At 42.8% G+C, this 25889-nt stretch overlaps 1 protein-coding gene across 2 annotated transcripts in view; it reads right to left on the reverse strand.

Annotated features, from left to right (window-relative positions):
* Positions 1 to 19092, reverse strand: part of Spred1 (sprouty-related, EVH1 domain containing 1) — a 32354-nt gene extending 13262 nt beyond the window's left edge. Inside the window, exons 1-6 of one of the 2 annotated variants that reach the window (XM_013010166.1) lie at positions 18924 to 19092; positions 16451 to 16619; positions 14051 to 14100; positions 10443 to 10601; positions 8924 to 9025; positions 5735 to 7205 (exon numbers count right to left, since the gene is read on the reverse strand). In XM_013010166.1, the coding sequence (XP_012865620.1) occupies positions 6555 to 7205; positions 8924 to 9025; positions 10443 to 10601; positions 14051 to 14100; positions 16451 to 16619; positions 18924 to 19067 (1275 nt within the window). In that variant the 5' untranslated portion in view covers positions 19068 to 19092 and the 3' untranslated portion in view covers positions 5735 to 6554. Of the gene's footprint in view, positions 1 to 5734; positions 7206 to 8923; positions 9026 to 10442; positions 10602 to 14050; positions 14101 to 16450; positions 16620 to 18923 lie in introns of those variants that run through there. The other variant, XR_001174802.1, reaches the window with a different exon arrangement.
* Positions 19093 to 25889: the final 6797 nt, after the last annotated feature.

Here is a 25889-nt window from a genome sequence, read left to right on the forward strand (position 1 = left end):
CGCTGGGGCTGCGGATGGGGCTGCGGATGGACCCGCGGCCGCCCGACCAGCGCATGCGCCCTGCACTTGATAGCGAGGACTTTTTGGGGCTGGGAAGGTGGCTCAGTGGTAGAGCGCTTGCCTTGCATGCCTGAGGCCCTGGGTTCGATTCCTCAGCACCGCATAAGCAAAAAGAAAAAAGCCGGAAGTGGTGCTGTGGCTCAAGTGGTAGAGCGCTAGCCTTGAGCTGAAGAGCTGAGGAGTTCAGGCCCCACACGTCCATAAAGCAGAACACAGGTGATTTCAAGGAATTCCTCTCCCACGTGGCCCATTTCAACCCCAAGTACCAAATGGATTCAATCCTCCAACTGGAAAAACCTAAAACTCTTCAAACTATGTTGGGACCGTTTTCTTTTCTTCCTAGACAAGGCTTAGGAATGGAAATAAGAGACAAACTGGTGGCCACGATCATTTGGGTTTCATCAGTGTGGCATGACGGAGAGTCAGTCTTCCCAGCGTAGGATAAGCGAGTGTGTCAGTGAAATAGGACAGGAGTAAGGCCAACCCTATCGAAAACAGTCCTTAACAGCTTGGTGTACACAAGCCACAAGGCGCCAGGCACCAGTGGCTCACACCTGCAATCCTATCCCACACTGTAGGTGAGAACTTTGAGTATTTCCACAATGCCAAGATCTATGGCCTATTAAGCCATCAGGAAAACAATTAACAATGAAGAAAACCCCACATACAACAGATATAAATGCCTAAAGAGTGTGGATGATGAAGGTATTCCAAATACATACATGAAATATACATGGGGTGCCAGCTACTCAGGGGCTGAGAGCTGAGGATCACAGTTAAGCCAGGCTGGGCAGAAGTCTGTGAGACTCTTATTTCCAATTAACCACCAAAAATCCAACGAAATATACATGATAGGATGAGAATGTCCAAGTCAGGGCAGCTCTGGAGTGGACACTTTTTTTTTTTGGTGCCTGTTCTGGGCCTTGAACTTGGAGCCTGGGGGCTGTCCCTGACTTTTTGCTGCAGGATAGCGCTCTATCACTTTGAGCCACAGCCCCACTTCCGGCTTTTGGTGGTTAATTGGAGAAGTTTCATAGGCTTTCTTGCCTAGGCTGGCTTTGAACCACGAGCCTCAGATCTCAGCCTGAGTAGCTAGGATTACAAGCATGAGCCACATTTTCAATGCTCTCTTTCCTTTTACTGAGATAAGCACGGGTAGAAGCCCTGCTCAGGAAAACCGTCAGCTCAACCTAATTTGCTGACGGCCACAGATCTGTGATCAAGAATAAAATGCACAACCAAAATGAAGAGGGACAAGTGCCCAGGCCCTGAGTGGAAGTCTGATGACTGACCAAAAAAAAAAAAAAAAAAAAGGCAACCTTATATTTATTACATTGTCCTGAACTGCTACTTCAGGGATCTCTCTACACCCGCCATTTTGGAGCAGTGAAGAGGAAACGACCCCACCTTTCACACTAGGTAGAGCAACTGAGGTTTCTTTAAGAACATTCTGGGCAGAGCAGCACTATAGTAATGGCCAAGCAGAGCTCACCTCTAGGTATCAACTTGATAGAACAGAAAGCAACTCTCTGAAAACCTGCAAATAAGTGACTCTATCTCTTAACTCAGTAATTTCTTAATTCATGGTAACGTTAAGTATTTGATTTCCCAAATTAATGCAAGTGTAATGTAGTAATCCATTATCTGGATACTGAGATGTACACTATGACTTTTGACCTGTTTTATCATTTTTCATGTTTGTAAATACCAGCGATTTTATCACACACATACAGCGACAGCAGCAGCAGCCTTGGGTGGAACATTTGCCACATGTCTAAGAGAGCTAATGAATCTAGACTTACCCACGTTTACAAACCAATAAGCATGTTACTGAGTAACAAACTAAAAAGAAAAAAAAATCTGGATCCAACAAGGAAGCAGCAGACAGGGATTTTTTGTTGTTGTTGTTGGTCGTGGGGCTTGAACTCTGGGCCTGGCTGCTGTCCCTGCGCTCTTCAGCTCAAGGCGAGAGCACTACCGCTTCTGGTTTTCTGGTGGTTTATTGGAGATAAGAGTCTCACGGACTTTCCCGCCCGGGCTGGCTTTGAACCGTGGTCCTCAGATCTCAGCCTCCTCAATAGCTAGGGTGACAGGCGTGAGCCACCGGCGCCCGGCTTCCACAGGGATTTTTGTTTAAAGGTGTCCATTCCCATTGCCATGCCCTCCCCCAGTAATCATCTTCATGCAATACCTTGACATATTCTAAAAAAGGAAGAAAAAGTCCTTTTATGTTTCATGATAGGTTTAATCAGGTAATTCCAGGGCAGTAAAATCATTAAAACAAATTCTTATGATACCGTCTGATATGTCCAATTACATGGATATGGTGTAACAAAAACAGTTACAAATTTCTATATGCGTATTTACATTATATACTCAGTACTATCAAGCTGGTTAACTATAGGATACATGACATGAGTTAAACAATTTCTCACTGCTCATTAGAAAGCAAGCATCAGGCTTTTCACAGAGTAATGTACAAACGAGGCACTTTCGAGTGGAGGGAACAGAAAGCGGACGCCACCACACACGTTTCCACGTGCACATCTGTAATACAAAGGCTTTCCAAGTTCTTGAAAAACCTCCAAACTCACAACTTATGCAATGTAAGCTCCCAGGAACATGGCTACTATTTTCAGTGTACCAAAGCATATGCGAGTCTTTATAACCACTTGGCTGCTAGGCAAACTATGGTAAAGCACTTGCTGCTACTTTTGGTTTATATAAATCACTTCCCATAGTGTCTCTTAAAAAAAAGGAAGACAACTCTTAAAAATGGTTCACCATAAAACACCTTAAGGTGATTGACAGACTTAAAAGTACAGCAATAATGCAAATTTCTAGTGCTTTCCCCTTATACTTAGAAGAGTAGAGAAGTAAGAATCTGTTCTTTTCAGGTAACTGAAGTGTTCACAATTTTTATGTAGAAACTGTTGCATCATGTGCAGGACGTACCTTTGCAACAATGAAAAACTAATCTTAAACACACATTTTTCAAAGTGTAATCAGAAAACTTAAATTTCAGCATGAGAAAGACATCCTTAAAGTTCTTTATCTGTCCAGAGGAGAGTGTGTGCTTTCCTGCACTCTGGAGACTGGATACACTCATCAGGGAGGAAGAATAGAATACAGGACTTACCCAAGATGGCACTGAACCCGCGAGGTCAAAGTGCATTTGCATTACTGTAAAAGCTCATTTTAGGCACTGCTGAACAACCAATGAAAATAGGTAGTTTCAAGTTTTACCCTTTAAATCCCAGGTCCCACCCCACCATCTCAGAAACATACACAACTCTTAAAAGTTTTCGTGATAAGACACGAGTGTCTGTGTGTTGTTGTTTTTTTTATTTTAAATCTCCCTGACTGGCAATGGGAAGAAAAGTAAGTATATACCATTTTGGTAATGGCTTTTGCTCTGTAAAAAATGCCTCAACATACTCATTAGGTTTGATTGCCAGTTCCAAGTATCAATAAATGTTCTAGAACAGGATGTGTAAGAAAAAAGTGCTTAAAATCTTTCAGCCACCACCAAGATGCCAAAGAGGAAAGCTTTTCCACTTGCTTTAAGCCTTCCTGGGAGGAGGGACCCCACCCTCCCGGAACTCTGGGCCCGGTGGGGGAACACCCCCACCCCCACCCCCCATGCCAGGCCACCTCCCGGCCCTGCTCCCCCAAGCTGACCAGTAGGGGGTGCTGGGGCCCCATGTGCGTTTCCTCCCCAAGTCAAACAATGCCCCCGGACAGCAGGAGCAGGGGAAAACCTCCCGGAAAGATCAATTCTCAGCCACACCCCTGTGGCACGCTCCTTGGTGCCAGTCAGATGACTTCATTTTCAATTTTCACTTGTACTTTCACTGTTTTATTTTTTGATCCCTTTGCTTACAAAAGATTCCGACAGAAAAGTCTTGAGGAAGCGCCAAATGGCAGTGCCAAATCTGTACAAAGGAGAAAATGTCCCTGAATCTAGTATACACACATCCAAGACGCAGAGAGCTCAGCTTTCCATTTGTTTTCTCTTAGGATTTCTCTTTTACTCAAGAGAAAAGTTCCATGGGCAGATTCATACATTATATCATCAGTTAGTTTTCTAGGCTGATGTGAAAATCGGGTATGTTAAAGATCAAGATCCAAGGTGAAATAAAAATTTTCATCACCGTAGTTTTTAATGAAGAAAGTCATTTTAAATTGTAAAGGAAAAAAAATGGGAATGGGACAGCAGAAATCTTAGCAGCACAGTGGTTAAACAAATTGAAAATATTAATGCACAAACATTAAAATATTAAAGCATATATGTTTTATATAAAGTACAGTACAGAACCAGGAGTGCACTATATTGATTAGTGCTTGATAGAAGAAACGATTAGCTTTGTTCTCCTCAAAGTGTCTACACAGCTCCTCCCGCAGGATTTCCCCACACGGCCAGCAAGCTTTTCTCTTAGTTATTCACAACTTGTTCCAATCTGAATCATAAACTTCCACTTACAACTATGGATATTCATTCACAAGGAAAACCGGTATTTCCGTCTCACCAATGAAGAGGAATTTTGAAAGTTTACAGTCTATTCTAGGACACCAACTTTTAGTTGAAAACTTCAGGAATGAAAATCACTGGGTGTAGCAGCGTTCAAATATATAAACAGTAAAAATAAGACATAAAACTGCTGCTACGATGTGTCCTGTTTGGGATTTAGTTCATCCAATTGATTTTTAATACAAAACTAGAAATAACCTCTTCTTCATAACATCTATAGTTATCAATATATTTTTCTTCTTTTCAATGTGAAATAATACTCCAAGATGATCTATATACACAATGTTGTCAGTTCAAGCTGTCATATAAATATAAACGCTTTCTTAAAAAAAAGTATTTTACAGACAGATAGTGTTATATACATTGTTCTTGATCAGGGCAAAAGGAGGAAGCAAACACAAGCAAGTGTGGTATGGACACTGAATGGTATCTAAATGACATTTAAAAAGCTGCATAGAAAATGAGCTTCCAATTGGTAGTGTGATTTTCATTTCTATCACCTCTGAAACTTTAAGCCATTAAAAAAAAGGCACACCTCTCAACTTGATCTCTCTAAGGCGATATTCTGAAAGAATCCCTTACTTGGGACTTGGGTAGAGTTTTAATGTAACAGTTTGAAGAAGGAAAAAAAAAAAAAACAACACAACAGGCAATTTGACCTCAGGATATTTGAAATGGTTTGTTGGACTACGTATTCTATCTACTTGCAAATTAAATGTCCAGTAACACAAATGTTCTGCCAAAGAAATAAAATTTGTATATATCGGCGATTCCATTCACAACGTTGGATTAAATACTTTCTTGGGATAGTTTAGCACACATCTTAACACAAATTAAGTTTGCTTTTGGCCAGTTTAAATAAAAAGAAAATGCCATTTATATCATTGAGCAAACTTCTTAGGGTAGGCTGTGAGGACTGAGTTGAGCGGAGCAGTGCGCAGGCTCGGCCGAGCAGCTGCTGGAGGCCAGAGAGAGAAATCGGCCCCACAGGTGACCACTGCTGGCCCACGCTCTACCTTGTCTAACACAGCATCTCCTGAAGGAGGAAACAGAAAACAACTTGCTGGTTGAAAACCACAAAAAAAACCCAAACAACTAAAAAAAAAACACCCTCACCTTTTCCTGTTTATTCAGTCTCTTTATATAAAAATAAGTGTTCCGTCCCATCTGAAGATTAGACAATTACATCTGTGCTTTAAAAAAAAGTTGGTCACTCAAGGCGATGAGAATATGTTTAAGGATTTTAGATTACCAGAATGTACAGATATAACTCAATATAAATTGTAGCCAAAGAGAAATGATGAAAATATCCAATCCTTTATATGGAATAAAAATGTTATTAACTAAATGAGTTAAATATTCAAAATATATGGAATGTGACAGTAGATATGTATCTACTCCAGAACTAGGAAGGGCAAGAAAAGTTTAATATGTAATAATTCGTACCTTACATTTAGTTAAATATAAACATTTGTTATTTTATACATAAACCTGCTCTCAAAAAACAACGAATGATTTAGTTGCACTTGTTTAACTTCTTGTAATTTCCAAGTGTTAACTTTTCTTAGATGAAATCAACTGTCTCTAGCACTGTTTAGTTTGTGTCCTAATGAATTCGAACCTTTACAAGTTCTGTCACCTAATGCATAAATACACAAAAATGCCAAAAAGCAATCCCTTTTAGTCGGATCATATTTTATGCTGACTTTTTAGTAGCCAATAACCAGAAATGTTTTCCTTCAGCAAATACTCTGCACCTGTAACAAAACAAGCCATGCGCCCAAAGGGAAAGTTAGGCACGGCCAGTGTCTGTAAAATACCGAGAACCGACGAGTTCCGCTTCCCCGCGAGCGGCCCACGGACGCCAGGCAAGTGTGCATGGTGCTTGCCGAAAGCTTCCCAAATCCAAGTAAGCTAATTCCTGGAAACAAAGATTTTAAGCTCAGCCGGGCCCAGGCTCGCTTCATCCAGCAGCCTTGTGCTTGCCACCACAGCAGCCACACGCCTCACCACAGCGATGGCACATTCTCAGAGGGACATAGCAGCACATACAGGGGACAAGGAAGGACAGCGCTACCAGGGCTAACCATCGCCAGCAGAACTTGTCATCGCTCATGTCACACGAGCAGGGGTCAGAAAAATCTCCCTCCGAGTCTGACATACAGTGGTATAGCATGCTCTCTGCACAGAGCATGCAGCTGACTTGATAGATGCATCTCTTTACGGGATCCGGAGCATCCTGGCAGCCCCCCCTGCTGTTCTCTTCATGATTAAACCTTTCCTGGCAGTAGACGCAGCGAGAACGCTCACCGTCCTCTTTCCTTCGCTTTGACTTCTTAAATTTTAATGAGGAAGGCTGTGTCTTAAATACCACAGAGTCTTTGAGTGAATTTAACTTAGTCTCATCCCCACAAGAGTAGAGATAGTCTGTTTTTTTACTGTCTGGCTTAGAAAACTGCACATTGGCCTCGGCATCGTCTCTCTCCAGGTCACTTTTCCACATGTCAGGGTGCCTGTAGTCCGCATACCGACGGATTAAGATATCTCGAGGGTTTATTCTCACAATCTCATCCTCATCTTGAAAGCTGACATGTCTGATTGATTTCAAAGGAACCTAAAAAGCAAAGTGATGAAACTCCAGTAAACATCCACACAGACAACTATGACGGTGAGTTCTACGTGTCTATCTGGCAGAGGGACACTGCTCAGGTGATTTTTTCAGAGTCTTTGGGATGATTTTGTATTTGGGGGTGAGACTAACATGTTAGCTCAGGGCTATGAGAAGAAGCACAGAACCTTCCATGGTGGACCTGATCCAAGTGATCACCCCAGAACAAGACAGAGCTCTGCCCGTGGGCATGAGTCTGGAGGCCCAGGCTCAAGGCTTACCCTGCAGATTCTGGATTTACACTCTGCTATGGCACGGCCAACTCCTAAGAACACTTTTGCTTCACATGGCTCAGGTCCAGGTGGAAGAGAGCTGCTTTCTTCTGGAGGCCGTGTACAGGGAGCACCCCTTTCCCCTGCCTTGTCCAGTCTCGGGACAGGACTGCACGTGTTGGGTCCTGTTTCCTTCCTTGCACAAACCGACCCCTTGTTTCTGTAGTCACATCTCCTAACACCAACACCCTGCTCCCCTCTCACCAGAGTGATTACACGTTTTGTACACCTGGGTAGTCCAAAGTAATTCTATCTAAAGATCCTTAATTTACTACATTAGCACATTTATGGACTTCAAGGATTCCTCCAAGCTAAATATTTTTGGAGGATCATCAGATTTATTTTTAGTCTACTACACTTTTTGGTCCATAAATTCTGCTCCTAAGAATTAAAATAAGCCAGGCGCTGGTGGCTCACACCTGTAATCCTAGCTATTCAGGAGGCTAGGAGCTGAGGATGATGGTTCAAAGTCAGCCATGGCAGTAAATTCAGTGAAACTCTTATCTCCAATTAACCATTAGAAAACTGGTAGTGGTGCTGTGTCTCAAAGTGATAGAGTGCTTCCCTTGAGCTGAAGAGCTCAGGGACAGCACCACCCAGGCCTTGAGTTCAAGCCCCACGACCAGCAAACAAACAACAAAAACATTAAAATAGAAGAACTCTTTTCTATGCAACTTATAGGTTCTGTTTCTCCAGAGAATTAGGACAAATACACAGTTTGGTGCCAAGAAGAAGAATGCCACTATAATTGGCGCCTTAATACATGAATGTGGCACTGGAATGGGGCTTAAAGGCCAGGTCTGGGGCATGGGCAAATGGATGGAGTCCAGGAATGAATAACAATAGACATTCCCTTCGATTATATCTAGTGATAAATACAGACTTCAAAAAGAAGTTAAATGGAGCCAGGCACCAGTAGCTCACACCTGTAATCCTGGCTCACGCAGTAATCACAGCTACTCAGGAGGCTGAGATTGGAGGAGTGCAGGTCAAAGCTGGCCTGAGCAGGAAAGTCTGTGAGATGCTTATCTCTAAGCACAGAAAACAGAAAAAGCTGGAAGTGGTGCTGTGGCTCAAGGGGCAGAACGCTAGCCTAGAGTAAAAGGAGCTCAGGAGTAAAAACAGCACCCAGACCCAGAGTTCAAGCCCAGGACTGGACAAAAAACAAAACAAAGCCCACAAAGAAGTTAGATGGAGTTTAAGTAACATGGTTTAAAAGTATTATGTTCAGCAAAAAAAAAAAAAAATTATATATATATATATATATAGAGAGAGAGAGAGAGAGAGAGTACTAGTATTGTTCAACTATATGGACAATTGCATGTTTGGAAATCTTCACCTCTGTGTTGATGAACTACATTCCGTATTGGAAGACAAATCAGTGTTACTTACCCTGTTCTGGGACTTAAGGCTTCCACATTCCTTAGATATTTGCCGTTGTACATATTCCATACTTCTGCTCTGAATATCTAGTCCTGGTTGGCCGAATGTTATCTAAAATATAAACAATGTCTACATTAAGTGACATATACTGAATTTCTTACTTTTAATCATACGAGGTGCACATTCTAAAACTTCAGTACCTATCTACTGATTGTGAAGGAAAGTCTGTGAGACTCTCATCTGCAATTAACCACCAGAAAACCAAAAGTGGTGCTGTGGCTCAAGTGGTAGAGTGCTTATTTTGAGCTGAAGAGCTGAGGGACAGCGCCCAGGCCCAGAGTTCAAGCCCCACGACTGGACCCAAAAAAGAAAAAAGCATGGAGTCATTTCCTCCCTCATTTTATTTTTCGGGGAAAGAAATAATTTAGATAGATCTTAAACACTTAAGATTTACCAAGTATTATGCAGCCAAGACAGTAGAAGCAATCCAAGTACCTATGATTTTATAAATGAAATGTAGTAATCAGGAAGAAAACCTTCCATACAGGGCTAACAGAATATTCTTCAACCACAAAGAGGAGGGAGCATGGACAGGGTGGCTCAGTGGCCGTGGGCGGGTGTGAGGCCACTGGTACTTGCAGTATACAGGGAGTGATGAAAATGCTCTGGAATGCAATAGTGAGGACATCTGCAAGATCCCCAAGTCAGTTCTAAGAAGGTGATCCTGGTGCTGTGTGGTGGCCTCCAGGATTTGAGACCAGAGGATCACAGAGCTAACACAGACGGGGCTACCCAGTATACGTGTGTATGGATATGTGAATTACACCTTTTAAAAAACCCTAAGGAAGCAGGTGCTGGTGGCGCATGCCTGTCATCCTAGCTACTCAGGAGGCTGAGATCTGAGGATCATGGTTCAAAACCAGCCAGGCAGGAAAGGCCTCGAGACTCTTATGTCCAATAAAACCACTAGAAAACTGGAAGTGGTACTCAAAAGGTAGAATGCTAGCCTTGATCTGATGAGCTAAGAGACAGCACCCAGGCCTAGAGTTCAAGCCCCACAATGGAAAATACAAAAAACAAAAAACAAACCATAATGACATCTACTACTTTGACCAGATAACTAAAATGTGGAATATTACCTATATTCTTTGTGTGGCATGAAGGTTTTAGCATCTGTACCTAAATGATTCAATTTGGTAATGACATGTGTTTTTCTTAAAAAAAAAAAAAGTCTAGCTTTCCCTGATACACCCTTAAATGATGAAAATGTTGCCAAGTGCATTTCCCATTTATGGCTTTGCCACCATAAAATTTCAAGTCAAATTTAAGGTCTGCGCGGTGCGGCCACACAGGCGTTCATGGTCCTCCTCTGTTGCCACACTCTGGATTCGACCCCTGACAATCACTTTCTCCCAGCGTCCTTGCTGTCTGTGGCCGTTTCTTTGATTTGGCAAAGGGGAGAGGGTGCAACGCCTTCCTCTAGCGTATGCAGTCCCACATGCGGCCACTGGTGGAAACACCTTCTCACCTGACTGCCTTGGCTTTGCAAGTACGCCCTCCTGGCGCTCAGGTCTTCAAGGGGAGACGGTCTCACACTGGAGCTTCTGTAGGGGTCACTGGTGACAACCGTCTCTTGTGGAAAAAGGTGATCTTTCACCAGAGAACTACAAGTGTCTTCTTCAGTTGCCTAATGGAAACAACCATCAACTTTAATTACTTATCAGACAAAAAGTCCAACAAAATAAGCTACTTAAGGGGGCATCAATGTCTATAACCTAGGCAGCAAAGTCTGTGAGACTCTTAGTTAAAAAAAACTGGAAGTGGAGCTGCAACTCAAGTGGTAGAGCATTAGCCTTGAGCAAAAGGCTGGGAGACAGTGTCCTGGCCCTGAGTTCATGTACACACACAGACACACACACACACACACACAGTGTCCTGGCCCTGAGTTCATGTACACACACACACAGTGTCCTGGCCCTGAGTTCATGTACACACACACACACACACACACACACACACACACACACACTCCTACCTGAATGTTTAGCAAGTATACATCATCACCAGTGACACCATAAATAACAATCCCTAAGCTCAAGTGTACATGACTAGGGAACCATGCCAACAGAAAACAGCAGGGAAGACAGAAAACTAACTTTATAAGCAGAATTGACTTCCATGTTGAAAATAACTTAGGAAGAAATGGAAGGTCACTAAGCCACATAGCTATCTCAACAAATAATTTCAGGAGTGTTGATATGTACCTGTAATCCTAGCAACAAGGACTTGGAGAAAGGAAGATCTCAGTACAAGGCCAGCCCGATAACAACAACAAAACAAGACCCTAAAAGATAACTAAGATGGAAAGAGATAGGGCATGGCTCAAGTAATGCAGCACCTGCCGAGGGTATGTGAGCCCTCATTCAAACCCCAGTGACAGCTCCCCGAAAAACACTGCTTTTAGATGCTTAAAATGGTTAGTAACAAAGTAAATGTTTTCAAAAGTTCTCATGCATTTTATTAAGATTGCTTTTAGCACTATTCTTTTTTTTTTTTTGGTGGGTCATGGTGCTTGAACTCTGGGCCTGGGCGCTGTCCCTCAGCTCTTCAGCTCAAGGCGAGCACTCTACTGCTTGAGCCACAGCATCACTTCCTGTTTTCTAATGGTATATTGGAGATAAGAGTCTCATGGACTTTCCTGCCCGGGCTGGTTTTAAATCTCTATTCTCAGATCTCAGCCTCCTGAGTAGCTAAGATTACAGGCATGAGCCACCGGCACCCAGCTTGATTCTTAAAATAAAGTGTTACTGCTGAATTTACCTACTATAACTAGAATAACCCAAGTCACCACAATCAAACACTGGGTTACATCACTGTACTGGGTTTGCTTAGATTTTTCTTCCTTCCTGTTTTATTCTTTGGAGACGGAGTCTAGCTAATGCATCCCAGGTTGTATGTAGCTTAGGACCTTGAACTCAAGATCCTTCTACTGGAATGGGAAGGTAGCTCAGTGGTAGAGCGCTTGCCTTGCATGCATGAGGCCCTGGGTTCGATTCCTTAGCACCACATAAAAAAAGCCAGAAGTGGCACTGTGGCTCATGTGGTAGAGCGCTAGCCTTGAGCTGAAGAGCTGAAGGACAGCGCCCAGGCCCAGAGTTCAGGCCCCATGACTGGCCAACAAAAAAAAAAGATCCTTCTACTATATTAGAAGAATGGTTGTAAGCCACTAAATCTGGCCTCGGTCTTCTTTCTTCTCTTCCCTTCCCTGTCTGATATTATAAGGTCAGCTGACCCATTCCATGAAAAGCCTTGCAAGCAATTATATCCTGTATCTTTGTCCTGCTGTTATTTATGAAAATTAAGTAAAATCAAACCAGAAGACTAGCAAAATGAAACACTACCAAATAAGGAGTGACTATTCACAGTATACAAAACTCTTTACAAACTGAATTTTAACCAAAGAACAACTGAAAGAATTGCCAATGTGATCCAGCACGGTGGCTCACACCTGTAATCCTAGCTACTCAAAAGGCTGAGACCTGCATGACTGTGATGTAAGGCCAGTCTAGACAGAAGTTCTTTAGACTTATCTCCAAATAACTAGAGCAAGAAGCAGGGCTGGAGGGCTGGTGCAAGTAGTAGAATACCAGCCTACCTAGAAACTGAGAAGTACTGAATTTAAACCCCAGTACTACAAAAACAAAACGAAACAAAAACAATTTTAAAAAGTGCAAAGAGGAGCTGGGAAGGTGGCTCAGTGGTAGAGTGCTTGCCTTGATGCATGAGGCCCTGGGTTCGATTCCTCAGCACCACATAAGGAGAAAAACCCAGAAGTGGTACTGTGGTTCTAGTGATAGAGCACTATGCCTTGAGCTGAAGAGCTGAGGGACAGTGCCCAGGCCCAGCATGCAGGCCCCATGACCGACCAAAAAAAAAAAAAGTGCAAAGATATGAGTATTTAAGGATATAGAAAATATAGCTATATATTTACATGTTTGTGTATAGGAGGAAACAGATTATGAGGAAACCACCAAACCATTTTTGTTTTACAAGTACTGCTCAGTATATGACAAGCACATTTGTAAACAATGCATTTTTCAATGGTTGCCTAACAGGGGTATGTTTTAAAACTATCCCTGTTATCCTGCTCTTAGCTAGTTTATGAAGTTCCTTATCTTTAATCCAATAATATATACACACATAAATATACACCAAATCCACACATAAATATTTTCAAATATCTCTGTCTCTGATATATACCACTACAAATTCACTAGGTCAACAGGCAGTGAATGTTTCCATATGGTTTTTTGGTTTTTTTGGGGGGTCTGGTCATGGGGCCTGAACTCTGGGCCTGGGCGCTGTCCCTCAGCTCTTCAGCTCAAGGCTAGCGCTCTACCACTTGAGCCACAGTGCCACTTCCGGCTTTTTTCTTTCTTTTTTTATGTGGTGCTGAGGAATTGAACCCAGGGCCTCAGGCATGCAAGGGAAGCGCTCTACCACTGAGCCACCTTCCCAGCCCCCTCCATATGGTTTTTTTAAAAAAAAATACATGGTGACAACTGCTTTGCAGACAAATATATACTAATTTGCATTTTCTCAGCAGGGCATCAATCTGTCATTTTCAGATAGACACAGCATGGACAAGAAGCATTTTAAAAATCTTTGATCATGTGGTAACTAAAACTACTAGTTTACCTTGATTTATACAGCCTGTGGGTCACCAGTGAACTAAATGCAAAGGTGTCCACATGCTTATCAGCATGTTGCCTTCCTCTTCTGTGACCTTCCCTTTTATTCCCCCTGGGAAATGGTGTTCCTGGGGTTAACTTCATTCTGCCTTGGAAGTGTGGTGCCCTGCACCATCAAGTGCCCCCAGAGGTAGCTGGAGCTGTGTTCCAGATGTGCCGCTCCTTTACTGCAGCACACGTGGAGTGAGGGAGGTGTCCCTCGGCCTTCTGAGCAAAGCTGAGGGCTGCTGGAATGGCACTGCCGCGTCCCCTCGGCCTGCCCCGCAGAGTGCAGCTCCTCAGCCTGTAATCTAATTCCTCAGTTTACAAGTTGTTTATTTATGAAGCCTAATGACTTCCCGAGATGCGTCCTGTTTAGAAATTCCTCTCAAGCCACACTACTTACTTGTAAGTCATCTTCTGTCCCTTCAGTTTCGTTTTTCGATGGTGGGCACCCTAGGAAACAGATCAAAGTTAAGCACACAAATTTTAGGCCTTAGATTTTAATATTCCTCAACATCTTGTGAAAGTGAGGCACAGGGCATCAGCCAAGGTTCCTATACCAGAACCACTGCTCAAGAATCTTAGGATTCAAGCCAGGCGCTAGTAGCTTACATCTATAATTCTACTCAACAGGCTGAGATCTGAGGATCAAGGTTCAAAGTAGACAATTCAAGAGACTTTATCTCCAGTTAACCAGCAAAAAGGCTAAAGTGTAGCTGTGGTAAGTGGTACCAATTTTTGGGTTTTTTTTTGTCGGTGTGAGGCCTGACCTCTGGGCCTGGGCACTGTCCCTCAGCTCTTCAGCTCAAGGCTAACATTCTACCACTTGAGCCACAGCGCCACTTCCGGCTTTTTTCTTTTTGCTTGTGGTGCTGAGAAATGGAACCCAGGGCCTCAGGCATGCAAGGCAAGCGCTCTACCACTGAGCCACCTTCCCAGCCCAGTGGTACCAGTCTTAAGTGAAAAAGTCAAGCAAGAGTACAAGGCCCTGACTTCAAGCCCCAGTATTATAGTATGCACACATACACATAACCCCTAGGATTCATGTCCATTTGTCTATCAATTTTTTTTTTCAAATTCAAGTTAATTTAATCGTTTGAGCATACTACAATTCTCTACCGCTTCTGGACTTCCTTGGAGCTTTTGGAAGGTGTGGATGCCTGGTGTGGGGCAGGGCAGGGCAGTCCCTCCACCTCCACAGCCTCCGGCCAGACACCTCCACAGGAGCCTCACTAAAGAGACTGTTCCTCCTCGTGACATTTTGTGAAAAATCTCCCAAGTTAAAAACCAAAGACCGCTTGTTTACCAAATACTGCGCTTACAAAGTAGCTAAAAGCCCCACGACCAACAAAAATAAAAACAAAAAAACAAAGTAGCTAAAAGAAATTATTCAGCAGTTTCATGTACTATCAAAACATTTGTACTAAGCATTTCCACATTTTTAACTATGATTTATTTTACAAGTTGTTCATTTTTTAATTTTCCTATAAAATGCGATCTGGAAAAATAAAGCATAATGCATCTCACTCAACTTTGCTGCCTTCCTCCTTCCCTTCTTTCTTCACAGGGTCTCATATGGAGCCTGGGTGGACCTCAAATTCACAATCTATCTGCCTTAATCTCCCAAATACTAGGATAAGCACCACCATGCCTGGCTAACAAACCTTGACTCGGTTACTTTATATATAAAGTTAGTGCTACTTATATAAACATACTTTCTTCATTAGAAAGAAATCAAAGCTCAGCTGTTTCTCCCTTTATAGAAATAGTGATTTCTGCCGGGCACTGGTGGCTCACGCCTGTAATCCTAGCTACTCAGGAGGCTGAGACCTGAGGATCGGGGTTCAAAGCCAGCCCGGGCAGGAAAGACCGTGAGACTCCTATCTCCAATAAACCACCAGAAAACGGGAAGTGGTGCTGTGGCTCAAGTGGTAGAGCGCTAGCCTTGAGCTGAAGAGCTGAGGGACAGCGCCCAGGCCCAGAGTTCAGGCCCCATGTCCGAACCCCCCCGCCCCCCAAAAAAGAAATTGATTATTTCTTTTTGCCTAAATAAGCATTAGGCCTGTCTTACCTGAAAATAAACTTCCTCCATCTAGACTCTAGATGCCTTAGGATTGGTCAGATTTATAAAGGAACAGGTGAACAAGTAGTTTTGTCAGTGAATAGGCAGTGTCCACGCAATTTGCACATTCTAAGTTTCTGTCTAATCCTGGAGGAGGAAGAGGAGGCGGGGGCGGCGGGACTGATGTAACAGCACACGCCTCACTGGGACTCGACAGCGCTCCTTCATGTTCCCTCTGCTTCAGACTCTGAGCCACTCAGTGGCAGGTTCCTGGCAGATGCTTCATGAGGACACATGCAAGCGGTGTAGACTGACTGTGATTTGAGAAATTCAAAGTGGGCTAAGAGCTCACAACTTTAGCTTTACTCACTGTGAGCTTTCGAAGTCTGGCCACTAACACCAAGGCTGACTTTTTAAAATTGCAGTGGGTCAACATTTAAGACAGGTAGTTTTTAATTAACATGCATATATATTAATGTATCTATATATGTAAGACTATTCAAACATTTTATTTATTTATTTTTGGCAGTCCTGGGGCTTGAACTTGGGGCCTGGACGCTGTCCCTAAGCCTCTTTTGCTCAAGGCTGGCACGCTACCACTTCAGCCAAAGTGCCGCTTCCAGCCTTTTCTGTTTATGTGGTACTGAGGAATTGAACCCAGGGCTTTGTGCAGGCTAGGCAAACACTCTACCACTAAACCACATTCCTAGCCCTTCAAAAAGTATTTTTGAAAACTCCTACCTTGAGAAATATCCTCTATAGCTCTCCGAATGCCTCTATCAAAAGCCCTAGCATCAGCAGGACTTTGAAAGGTGAGGCCGAACTTCTTGTCATCGATCTTCCAGTGGTGAAATGTGGGAGTGACCTTATTATAAATGAGGTCTTTTTTAAGCATACATTCCAAAACCACCTGCCAAAAGTCAAATGCTGAAGTTAATATACATAAATCAAAATCATCTAATAAAAATAGCAATGAGTATTTAAAAAATAAATTTATTAATTCAAAAGTCTTAATCTACTTCACAATGCCACACATTAAAATGATTTAAGATGTGGTCACATGCAAGTTGTGAACATAATGTTTATCACATTGTCATTTCAAAAATGCACACTTCTACTACACACAATATTTCTAAGAAAAATAGAGGGGGGAGGGGAATCCGGTAATAAACATTTTATTTCCTCATTCCCTGCTTCCCCCCAAAACTCTTCCACACTTGTAATCCTAGCTACTCAGGAGGCTGAGATATGAGGATCATGGTTTGAAGCCATCCTAGACAGTAAAGTCTGTGAGACTCTTATCTCCAATTAACCACCAAAGAGCCAAAATAGAGCTGTGGCTCAAGTGGCAGACCATTGGCCTTGAACAACAACCACAAAAAGCTATAAAAGACAGTGTTCAGGCCCTGAGTTCAAGCCCTAGGACTGGCATGCGTGTGCACATGTGCATGTATACACATGTATACCACACATACACATACACACTTATAATCAAATAAAGGTAAACCATCAATGAACACCACAAATGATGGCAATGCCAGTGGCTGGTGCCACATCGTCTCCCGTTAGGAGGTGGGCAGCCATTATGTATGGAGAGATTCTCTGCACAGGCAGGAAGAGGAGGAGCTTGGATGATAAATTCAGACTCCCAAGACTCAAAGGTTTATTGTGAAGACTTTCATTTGATTTAAAAAAAAAAAAAAAAAACCCACCAAGGCCAGGCACTAGTGGCTCATGCACACCTGTAAATCCTAGCTACTCAGGAGGCTGAAATATGAGGATCACGGTTCAAAGCCAGATCTAACTACCAGAAAACTATAAGTGGCTCTGTGGCCCAAGTGGTAGAGCACTCGCCTGGAGTTGAAGAGCTGGGACCGCACCCAGGCCCAGAGTTCAAGACCCACAACCGACAAAAAAAAAAAAGCTTCAACTCCAGCATTTTTCCTTTATCTAAAACTAATTTTGGAGTCATAATTTAGAGGGAGAAAAAAAAGCAAGAAAACTATGATCATTAAACAACTAAATCTTAAAATATGTTCTAATTATCTTGAGAATTACAGAGCAAAATTCTCATCATAAAATTACCATAATGTTTGCCCAAAGCCTTTAAAACAGACCAAACAAGTCGTGAAGTACATTATTGTTCTGTTGTTTTACTAATAATTTGAGGGAATAAAATTAAATATACAATTTTAACCTAATAGGTATCTTATTATAGTTCCCTTTACATGTAGTTAATAATTAAACATTTGCAAATGGTGCTAAAAAGTAGTATGGTTGGTAACTAAAAATAAACTGAAAAAATTTTTACTGGTATCTTTACTGGTATCGTCTCCCGTTAGGAGGTGGGCAGCCATTATGTATGGAGAGATTCTCTGCACAGGCAGGAATATGAGTGCGTGTGTGTGTATGTGTGGGGGGGGCACATGTGTGTGGGCACGTGCGTGTGTGCGCACCCGCACAGGCTACTCAGAGCCTTAAGCTCTCCCCCTAGCCTTTTCCACTCAAGGCTGGCACTTTGCCATCAAGAAACTCCTCCACTTTCGGCTTTTTTCTGGTTAAATGGAGATAAGGGTCTCATCACAGATGCGTCTGCCTGGCTGGTATAATAACCCATGGCACAAGCAGAAAATGCTGAGATAACGAAACCATGCTCACACAAAGGAATGCAACAAATGAGAAACTTCCTTCACTTAAACAAAGGTTAAGAACTTTATGTTCATAAATTTAAAAATTTCAAAGAAATGAAGCAACAATTTGAAATCACAGATTACTCAAACTTGGCTAAGATGAAAGAGAATAGTTTTATAAAAATCAAAGAAACTGCTGGGCACTAGTGACTGGTGCCTTTAATCATAGCTACTCCTGAGGTTGAGATCGGAGGGGGGGGGAGGGGAAGAGAGAGACAGAGAGACAGAGGGAGAGAGGGAGACAGAGACAGATGGACAAAATCTGATCACAGACTAGTCTGACAACCTCTGGTCCTTTAGGAAAATTGGGAGAAAGGGAAGCAGGGTGCAACTGGTCATACACATTTCTTTATTTACCCTAAACCGAAAAGCAGCATTCGGCACAAGTGTACATTAACATCAGCTCCAGAAAAACTGTCTTTAACAGCTGCCAAACGGTAACTAGAGAGTCATCGGCAAAAGTAATTCTCAGCGATAACTCAGTCAACATAACTTTCAACTTTCAGCACTTAGTAGTTCATTACCATTTTGTCCCTGAGTCGCTCTCCCCGGATGAAGAGGCCGGCGCAGCCGTTCTCCTCGGGACGGGGGGCTCTGAAGACAGTGACGCTGCTCAGCCCGCTCCCTCCGAGTGGCAGCCACCCGCCGCTTGAGTCATCCCGGGTCATCACCACAGCTCGCACACGTGCGTAACTATTGCTGGAAAGACGCAGAGACTCGAGTCAGCTCTTCACAGACACAAACCAGACGCGTGGCCAGTCCCCCTTGAGAAAACAAAGGCTGTGTAGACTGGTGCCTCTATGCCCTCCCTCCACAACAGTCCTCACCCGGCTTTACTTCGTTAGCCGTTCACGATGACCTAGTAACAGAAGATGTCAGAACCTAGCTTCAGCCCATCACCTCCACAGGCAACACACATCCGATCTGAACAAGGACCTAGGGGAGTAGCACCAAAACGATGTAGGTCCCCATCAAACTTGTCCATATGTCCATCTGTTGCAGCATCATAACCAGACAAATCAAAGCTGTATTTAAATTTACAAAAGCCATAGGGTACATTATAAACAAAACGCGCTTAAGCTCATAGTCCACATTTTTTATTTCTTGTAGCAACTGGAAGCCTAAATTATTTACATAAAATATATGAAAACAAATGTTTATCAATCACAAATGGACCTGCAGGATCTTTTCATACCTTCTTTTGGCAGACTTCTTTTGGTGCCGGACCTGAGACTTGAACTCAGGTCCTGTGGCACTGCCACTAAGCTTTTGTGCTCAAGGGTAGAGCTCTAACACCTGAGACACAGCTCCACTTCAGCCTTTTCCTGGGTAGTTAACGAAAGATAGGAATCTCACACTTTCCTGGCTGGGCTGGGTTTGAACTGCAATCCACACATCTCCGTCTTCTGAGCAGCTAGGATTATAGGTGTGAGCCACCAGCGCCCAGGCTTAGACAATATTCAAATTCAAAAGTGGTACTCACTAGACACTATGTTGAAAATGAACGATACAACTTGTGGGTGGGGACATGAGGGAAAAACTGGGAGACAGTGAGGGAAGGGGTAACACTGTCCAAAAAGAAATGTTACTTTTTATCTGACTTAGGTAACTGTAACCCCCCCATATTACCTTTATTATAATAAAAATATTTACAAAAGCCAATTTCTCACTTTGTTTGCAAATCACTTCCCAGTATTGACAATGATTCTTAACATAGAACCTAAGCTATGTGTTTAATGTTTTAAATGTTCTACATGTCTGACACCTAAGCACTTTAAACAATTTGTAATAAGGCCCTAAGAGTAGTACACTGTGCTGCCCTCTTAAGAAATTGTGCTGAATATAACTTAAACTCCTCAGGGTACGAGTATCACCTGAGGCCCTACGGAACAGTTCGGGGCCTCCTGATGTGTTTTAACTTGTTTAAAATCTTTTAACTTGGTTCTTGTCACCATGCTTGTCTGAGAGCCTTCCTAGTGGTTTAAAATTTTAGTATGTGTAATTTACTGAGGTATACTTTACATGCAATAACAGGAATTGATCTTAAATTCAAAAAAAAAATTTTTTTTTTTGGTCATGGGGCTTGAACTCAAGGCTGGGGCACTATCCCTGAGCTCTTTTGCTCAAGTCTAGTGCTCTATCACTTTGAGCCACAGCTCCATTCCTTTTAAAAAAAAAAATTCTAGAATACATACATCTATTGTTACAGTCCAAGTGTTTGTGTCAAAAGTTACTGAAATCCTTACTGCCCAAGTAAGAGTCTTTAGGAAATATGGCTTTTCTTATGGCTTCATAAGAAAAATCACATGGTTGGGTTAGTGACCTTGTAAGAGAACCCAAAAGGCCACCTTGTCCTCCACTATGTGGTGGCACAGCAGCAGGACACCATGCATGGCCTAGAACGTGGGCCTTAGCCACACAAGCAAACCTGCTTCCTTCACAGACACCATGCATGGCCTAGACCGTGGGCCTTAGCCACACAAGCAAACCTGCTTACTTCACAGATTTTTGCTCTCCTAATAATATAATTTTATGATTACTTTGTAGGATACTGTTATTATACTGAACTACAAAGCGAATGTTACCTTGACAAATCTAATAATAGGAACTATCTACACATGATTACAGAGCAAACTGTTCTCAAGACTAAAAATTCTTAATCTCAAACGTGAGTTTTAAGGCTATGTATGTACTATGTTCGGTGAGGATGGAGCACACCTTCAATCACAATTTAATGTCATCAATGATTTATTTCCCTGAACCACCAACTTACAGGAAACAGACAAGCTGACTTTCATTGGTTGACTCTTCCTCAGATGAGTTTCCTAGATCTGGGTATATTTCCAATTCATCTACAACACCCTGGCTAAATTGTTAATATTTCTTAATAAATTATTTCCTTCATCTTTTTCTCCTTTCTGTAATATATCTAGCCAACACTTTGATTTTACGCAAAACTATCATAATACAAATTTCTATCATTTTAAAGTACTAGGTTGGTAGTGATTTATCCCACCAGTGACAGAAAACTAATAGAAAACATAACAGAAAACCTCTAAGCTAGGGGCTGGGAAGGTGGTTCAGTGGTAGAGTGCTTGCCTTGCATGCATGAGGCCCTGGGTTCGATTCCTCAGCACCACATAAGCAAAAAGAAAAAAGCCGGAAGTGGCACTGTGGCTCAAGTGGTAGAGTGCTAGCCTTGAGCTGAAGAGCTGAGGGACAGCGCCAAGGCCCAGAGTTCAGGCCCCACAAAGGGATCCAAAAGAACAAAAACAAAAAAAGAAAACCTCCAGGCTACGAAAGCCATCAACAAAACAAGTGACAAAGGTAACACTACCTGCTCTCTAGTTCTAGCTACAACAGACAAAACAGCTTCCTCACACATAAAAGATCCTTAAATCCTGTAAGGTGAGTTCTGTACTGCAAGAATTTATATACTATTTCTTTCCATTGAGAGTTGTTCACAATGGCAAAATATCTTTCCTAGCCACAAGATATTTGAAGCAAACAATGACTATCCAAATGCTAATACGGTTATTTAGAAGGTAACCATATGACAACTTATTATCTAGTCACTCAACTTTCAGGCATTAATATGTCACATATATAAACAAAATGGAAAGTAGAGACCAAAAGTGTAAGTAACACCTAATGGGAATATAGAAGATGACTAATGTTCACTTTTGTTTTGAGACAGTCTTGCTATGCAGCCCAGGTTGACCTGGAAGTTGGGATCCTCCTGTTTCAGCTTCCTGAGTACTGGGATCGCAAGCATGAGCTGGCACGCTTGGCTCAGTATTCTTACTTGATGTAAGTTTTAACAGAATACACCCCATGGAGGAAGCATGACCCACAAATATTGTACTTAGGATACCAGGTTTCAAAGGTGATGGAGCATCAGCAGAAGAGAGGAAGAAACACAGCCTTAACATCAGTATTCTACTTCAACAGATGAGGAAATAGGCAATGCTCTTCTCGGGAAGAACACTGCTGGATTGGCCCCAGCAAAGTAGGCATTTCTTTATCTGACTGGTAAGGAAATGAAGGACTGAGTCTGATTACAAAGACATAAGTCTAGCCAGAACCAGTGGTTCATGCCTATAATAGCAGCCCATGTCTGTAATCATAGCTGAGAGAGACTGAGACCTGAGGATCAAGGTTAGAACCCAGCAAGCAGAGATCAATCTGAGATTCTCACCTGCAATTAACCAGCAAGGAGCTAGAAGTGGAGAGTGGCTCAAGTGGTAGAGCACCAGGTCTTGAGGGGGTAAAAAGCTAATAAATGGCATAAAGCCAAGTTCAAGCCCCAGTATGTACAGACACACACAGGCACACGCACACACATGCACGCACACACACACAGAGAAAAGTCTAAATTGCTTTGCTATTAGTAACTTCAGACACTGGTATAAATATTTTCCACACAGTCATCAATGCAAACCAATACACAATATTCTGCGTATTACAAGCTACATCTCCAAGATTCCTAAGGTAATCCCTCTAATTAAGAGTTATGATTAAACTCCCCCACCTCATTTTGCTGGCCTACAAAAGGGGCAAAATACCTATGCATCACAGTTCCTGAGAAGTACATGTGGATACGCATGTAAAGTGGTTAGCATTGTGACTGACTCAGTTAGGTGCTCAATGAATGTTATGACTTTGAAGCTAAATCATTTGTGTAGTAAACTCAGGAGACAACCACCATCCCAGAACTTAGAAATTATTAACAAACACTAAGAATCAAGTTGTCAGCTAAGTCTCCCACAAACTGCTCACATGGTGACAGCACTCACTCAAATCCAACCAAGATACAGCATCTGCATGGTCTCACAAGAGGAGGAGGAGGACCAGACCTAAAGGATGAATGAGCATCTATGGTCTCCCAAAAGGAAGAGGAAGAGGAAGAGGAAGAGGAGGAGGAGGGGAGGGGGAGGGGGAGGAGAGGGAGGAGGAGCAGGAGGTGGGAGATACAAAAGCTCGGTGAATGGAGGTCCGAGGAATTCCACTGGCCTAGTAATCAAAAGCGACAGCGTCGATGCTGCTCTCTTTTCGAGGAGCTCTGAAGAGGCACCAGGGCCTCCTCCTTCCTTCACACCCAGGATCCCTGCCTCCTCTGAGCCTCTGGAGTCACGTCTCTGGGTCCTCAGTTCCATGGTCAGGAAAGGTTCACTCAACCTCCTTGAAATACTCCTGCAATTCGGTATGGACCACTTCTCCACATCAAAGCCCTCCAATATGTACAAGTTCTAAGACTGGGGCCTGGGCATCTTTGGGACGAATAGAAAATGAGGGTACATTATTCTAATACACACACATACCTTTACACACACACACACACACACACACACACTCACAAAGCAACAACAAAAATTAATAGTCTCTTGCCAGGCGCCGGTGGCTCACACCTGTAATCCTAGCTACTTAGGAGACTGAGATCTGAGGATCATGGTTCAAAGCCAGACCGGGCAGGAAAGGCCATGAGACTCTTATGTCCAATAAACCACTCCTAAACCAGAAGTGGTGCTGTGGCTCAAATGGTAGAACACTCACCTTGAGCTGAAGAGCTGAGGGACAGCACCCAGGCCCAGAGTTCAAGCCCCATGACCAACCAAAAAAGAAAAGAAAAAAATGATACTCTCTTAATTCCAAAATCAGTAAAAGGGGGTGGGGGGGTTAGCAAGATAAAGAACCCAGAGCAAACACTGGCAAAGTTTATGCACAAAATTCAGAGTAAATATAAACAATATAATTCCTCTATGATCACAGCTTAAAGGGAAGTACTATTTAAGCGGTATAACAGAGTAAAAGCAGCCTAAATAAGAAAAGGACACTAGTTAAAATCATGAACCACCTACACAGCAAGATAGGATGGAGTCAGGACAGAAACAAGAAAGTCCTTCCACTGTTGAATGAACAGATCTCCAAGATGCAGTCATTCTTCTCAGAAGGTCACAGCCTGTTCAGAATGCCCCTGTGCTGGGGAGAGCAGACACAAACGCTTGCCTACGAACACAGCTTTTACACAATCAAACTGACAACTGGACTGCCAGTGAGAGGAAACGGAATAGGAGTATAAGTAAATCTGTTCAACATTCTTTTATGTTTTTAAATTCTGTGCAATGTGTGTGCATTATTCGCTCAAACATCTATTCCCTGACATAGAGTCTCTAAGGGCTATGTATTCAAAATAACACTTGCCTTTGTGACTGTTAAGTATATATGCCATTGTACAGCACAAGACACTCCAGTGGCATACAGCCAGCCAGTCTTCTTCCCCTGATATTAACCGTACTCCTCTTCAACTTGAAAGAACCAACTATACTCCTGTCCCTGCCTACTGCTTTCTAGTAAGTATCCAAAGTAGCACCAACTAGCTCAAATGTAGCTTGGAAGCCCAATCCTTTCCACATTCTTCTACAGATTAGACCACAGCTCACATCAATATGCATTTAAAGCTGCTGAGCGCTGTGGAAATTAGAGCACAGAGCAAACGAGGTTTCGCCTGAAGAAAGGCTGGATACTGTCTGCTGGATAAGTAAAAAGCAGACATGCCCTTAAGAGATGTGAACTCAGGAAGTGGGCAGGAAGAGAGGGTGCTGCAGGGTGTTCTGTGCTGGACCTTGGTTTCGAGGATGTCCTTGAGGAGGTCCCATGGTGACACAAAGAAGCGTAACTGTCACCCTTTCACAGGAGGCCCAGCTTACCAGATTCCCACAGACTCCAGAGTGAAAACGAATAATCTGTATTTGAAATTCATTATACAATTTTATTTTTTTACTCTTTAGGAAGTCCTGTGACTAGACTGAGTAATTTAGAAATGTTTCCCCTGCGTAAGGTATGAGTGGAAGGCTCAGGTAATTGATACTTTATGGCTAGCTATGATTAGTAATTCTGATTTAAGGCAAGAGGTAGACAGCTATTTTTCTGATTTAGGTGAAATATATGCTATCTTCATGTGTGTTGATATTTAATTACATTGGAAAGTCCTATGAACCAGTTGGAAAGAAGGCACAGGAGCCCACTAATCCTTATTTTCTGTGTCTTTAGCAAAATTCTACAGCCATGGTCTCATCTTCACTACCACTGAATGACAGCTGTGGGTTTACGGATTGGATGAAGTCTAGCTGCACGGGACACACAGAGCCTCTCCATTCTGGAGGAAGCAGGTGGCTCTCCTGAGAAGGTAATACAGTATGAACATTTGGAATGGCTTTCACTAAGGAAGCCAGCACTTCAGTACAAGTATTTGGCCTAGCTTGTGTGTATATAACATCCTGGCCACACTGGCAGGACAGTGAGAACAGGAGGAGGATGTCAGTTCCTGAGGATTATGCAGCACCTGAGGCAGCAGTGAAGGTATGAAGAAAGAGAGTGGAAGGGACCTGGAGAACCGGCAGACTAACTCCCCAACAGACCACCTCTACAGAGCGTCCACACAAGAAGCTTTACTTCTACAAGTAAAACTCACCAACAGGTCAGTACTCTGA

This window comes from Dipodomys ordii, unplaced genomic scaffold (assembly GCF_000151885.1).
Source record: "Dipodomys ordii isolate 6190 unplaced genomic scaffold, Dord_2.0 Scaffold11, whole genome shotgun sequence".
In the NCBI taxonomy this organism is placed as follows: domain Eukaryota; kingdom Metazoa; phylum Chordata; class Mammalia; order Rodentia; family Heteromyidae; genus Dipodomys; species Dipodomys ordii.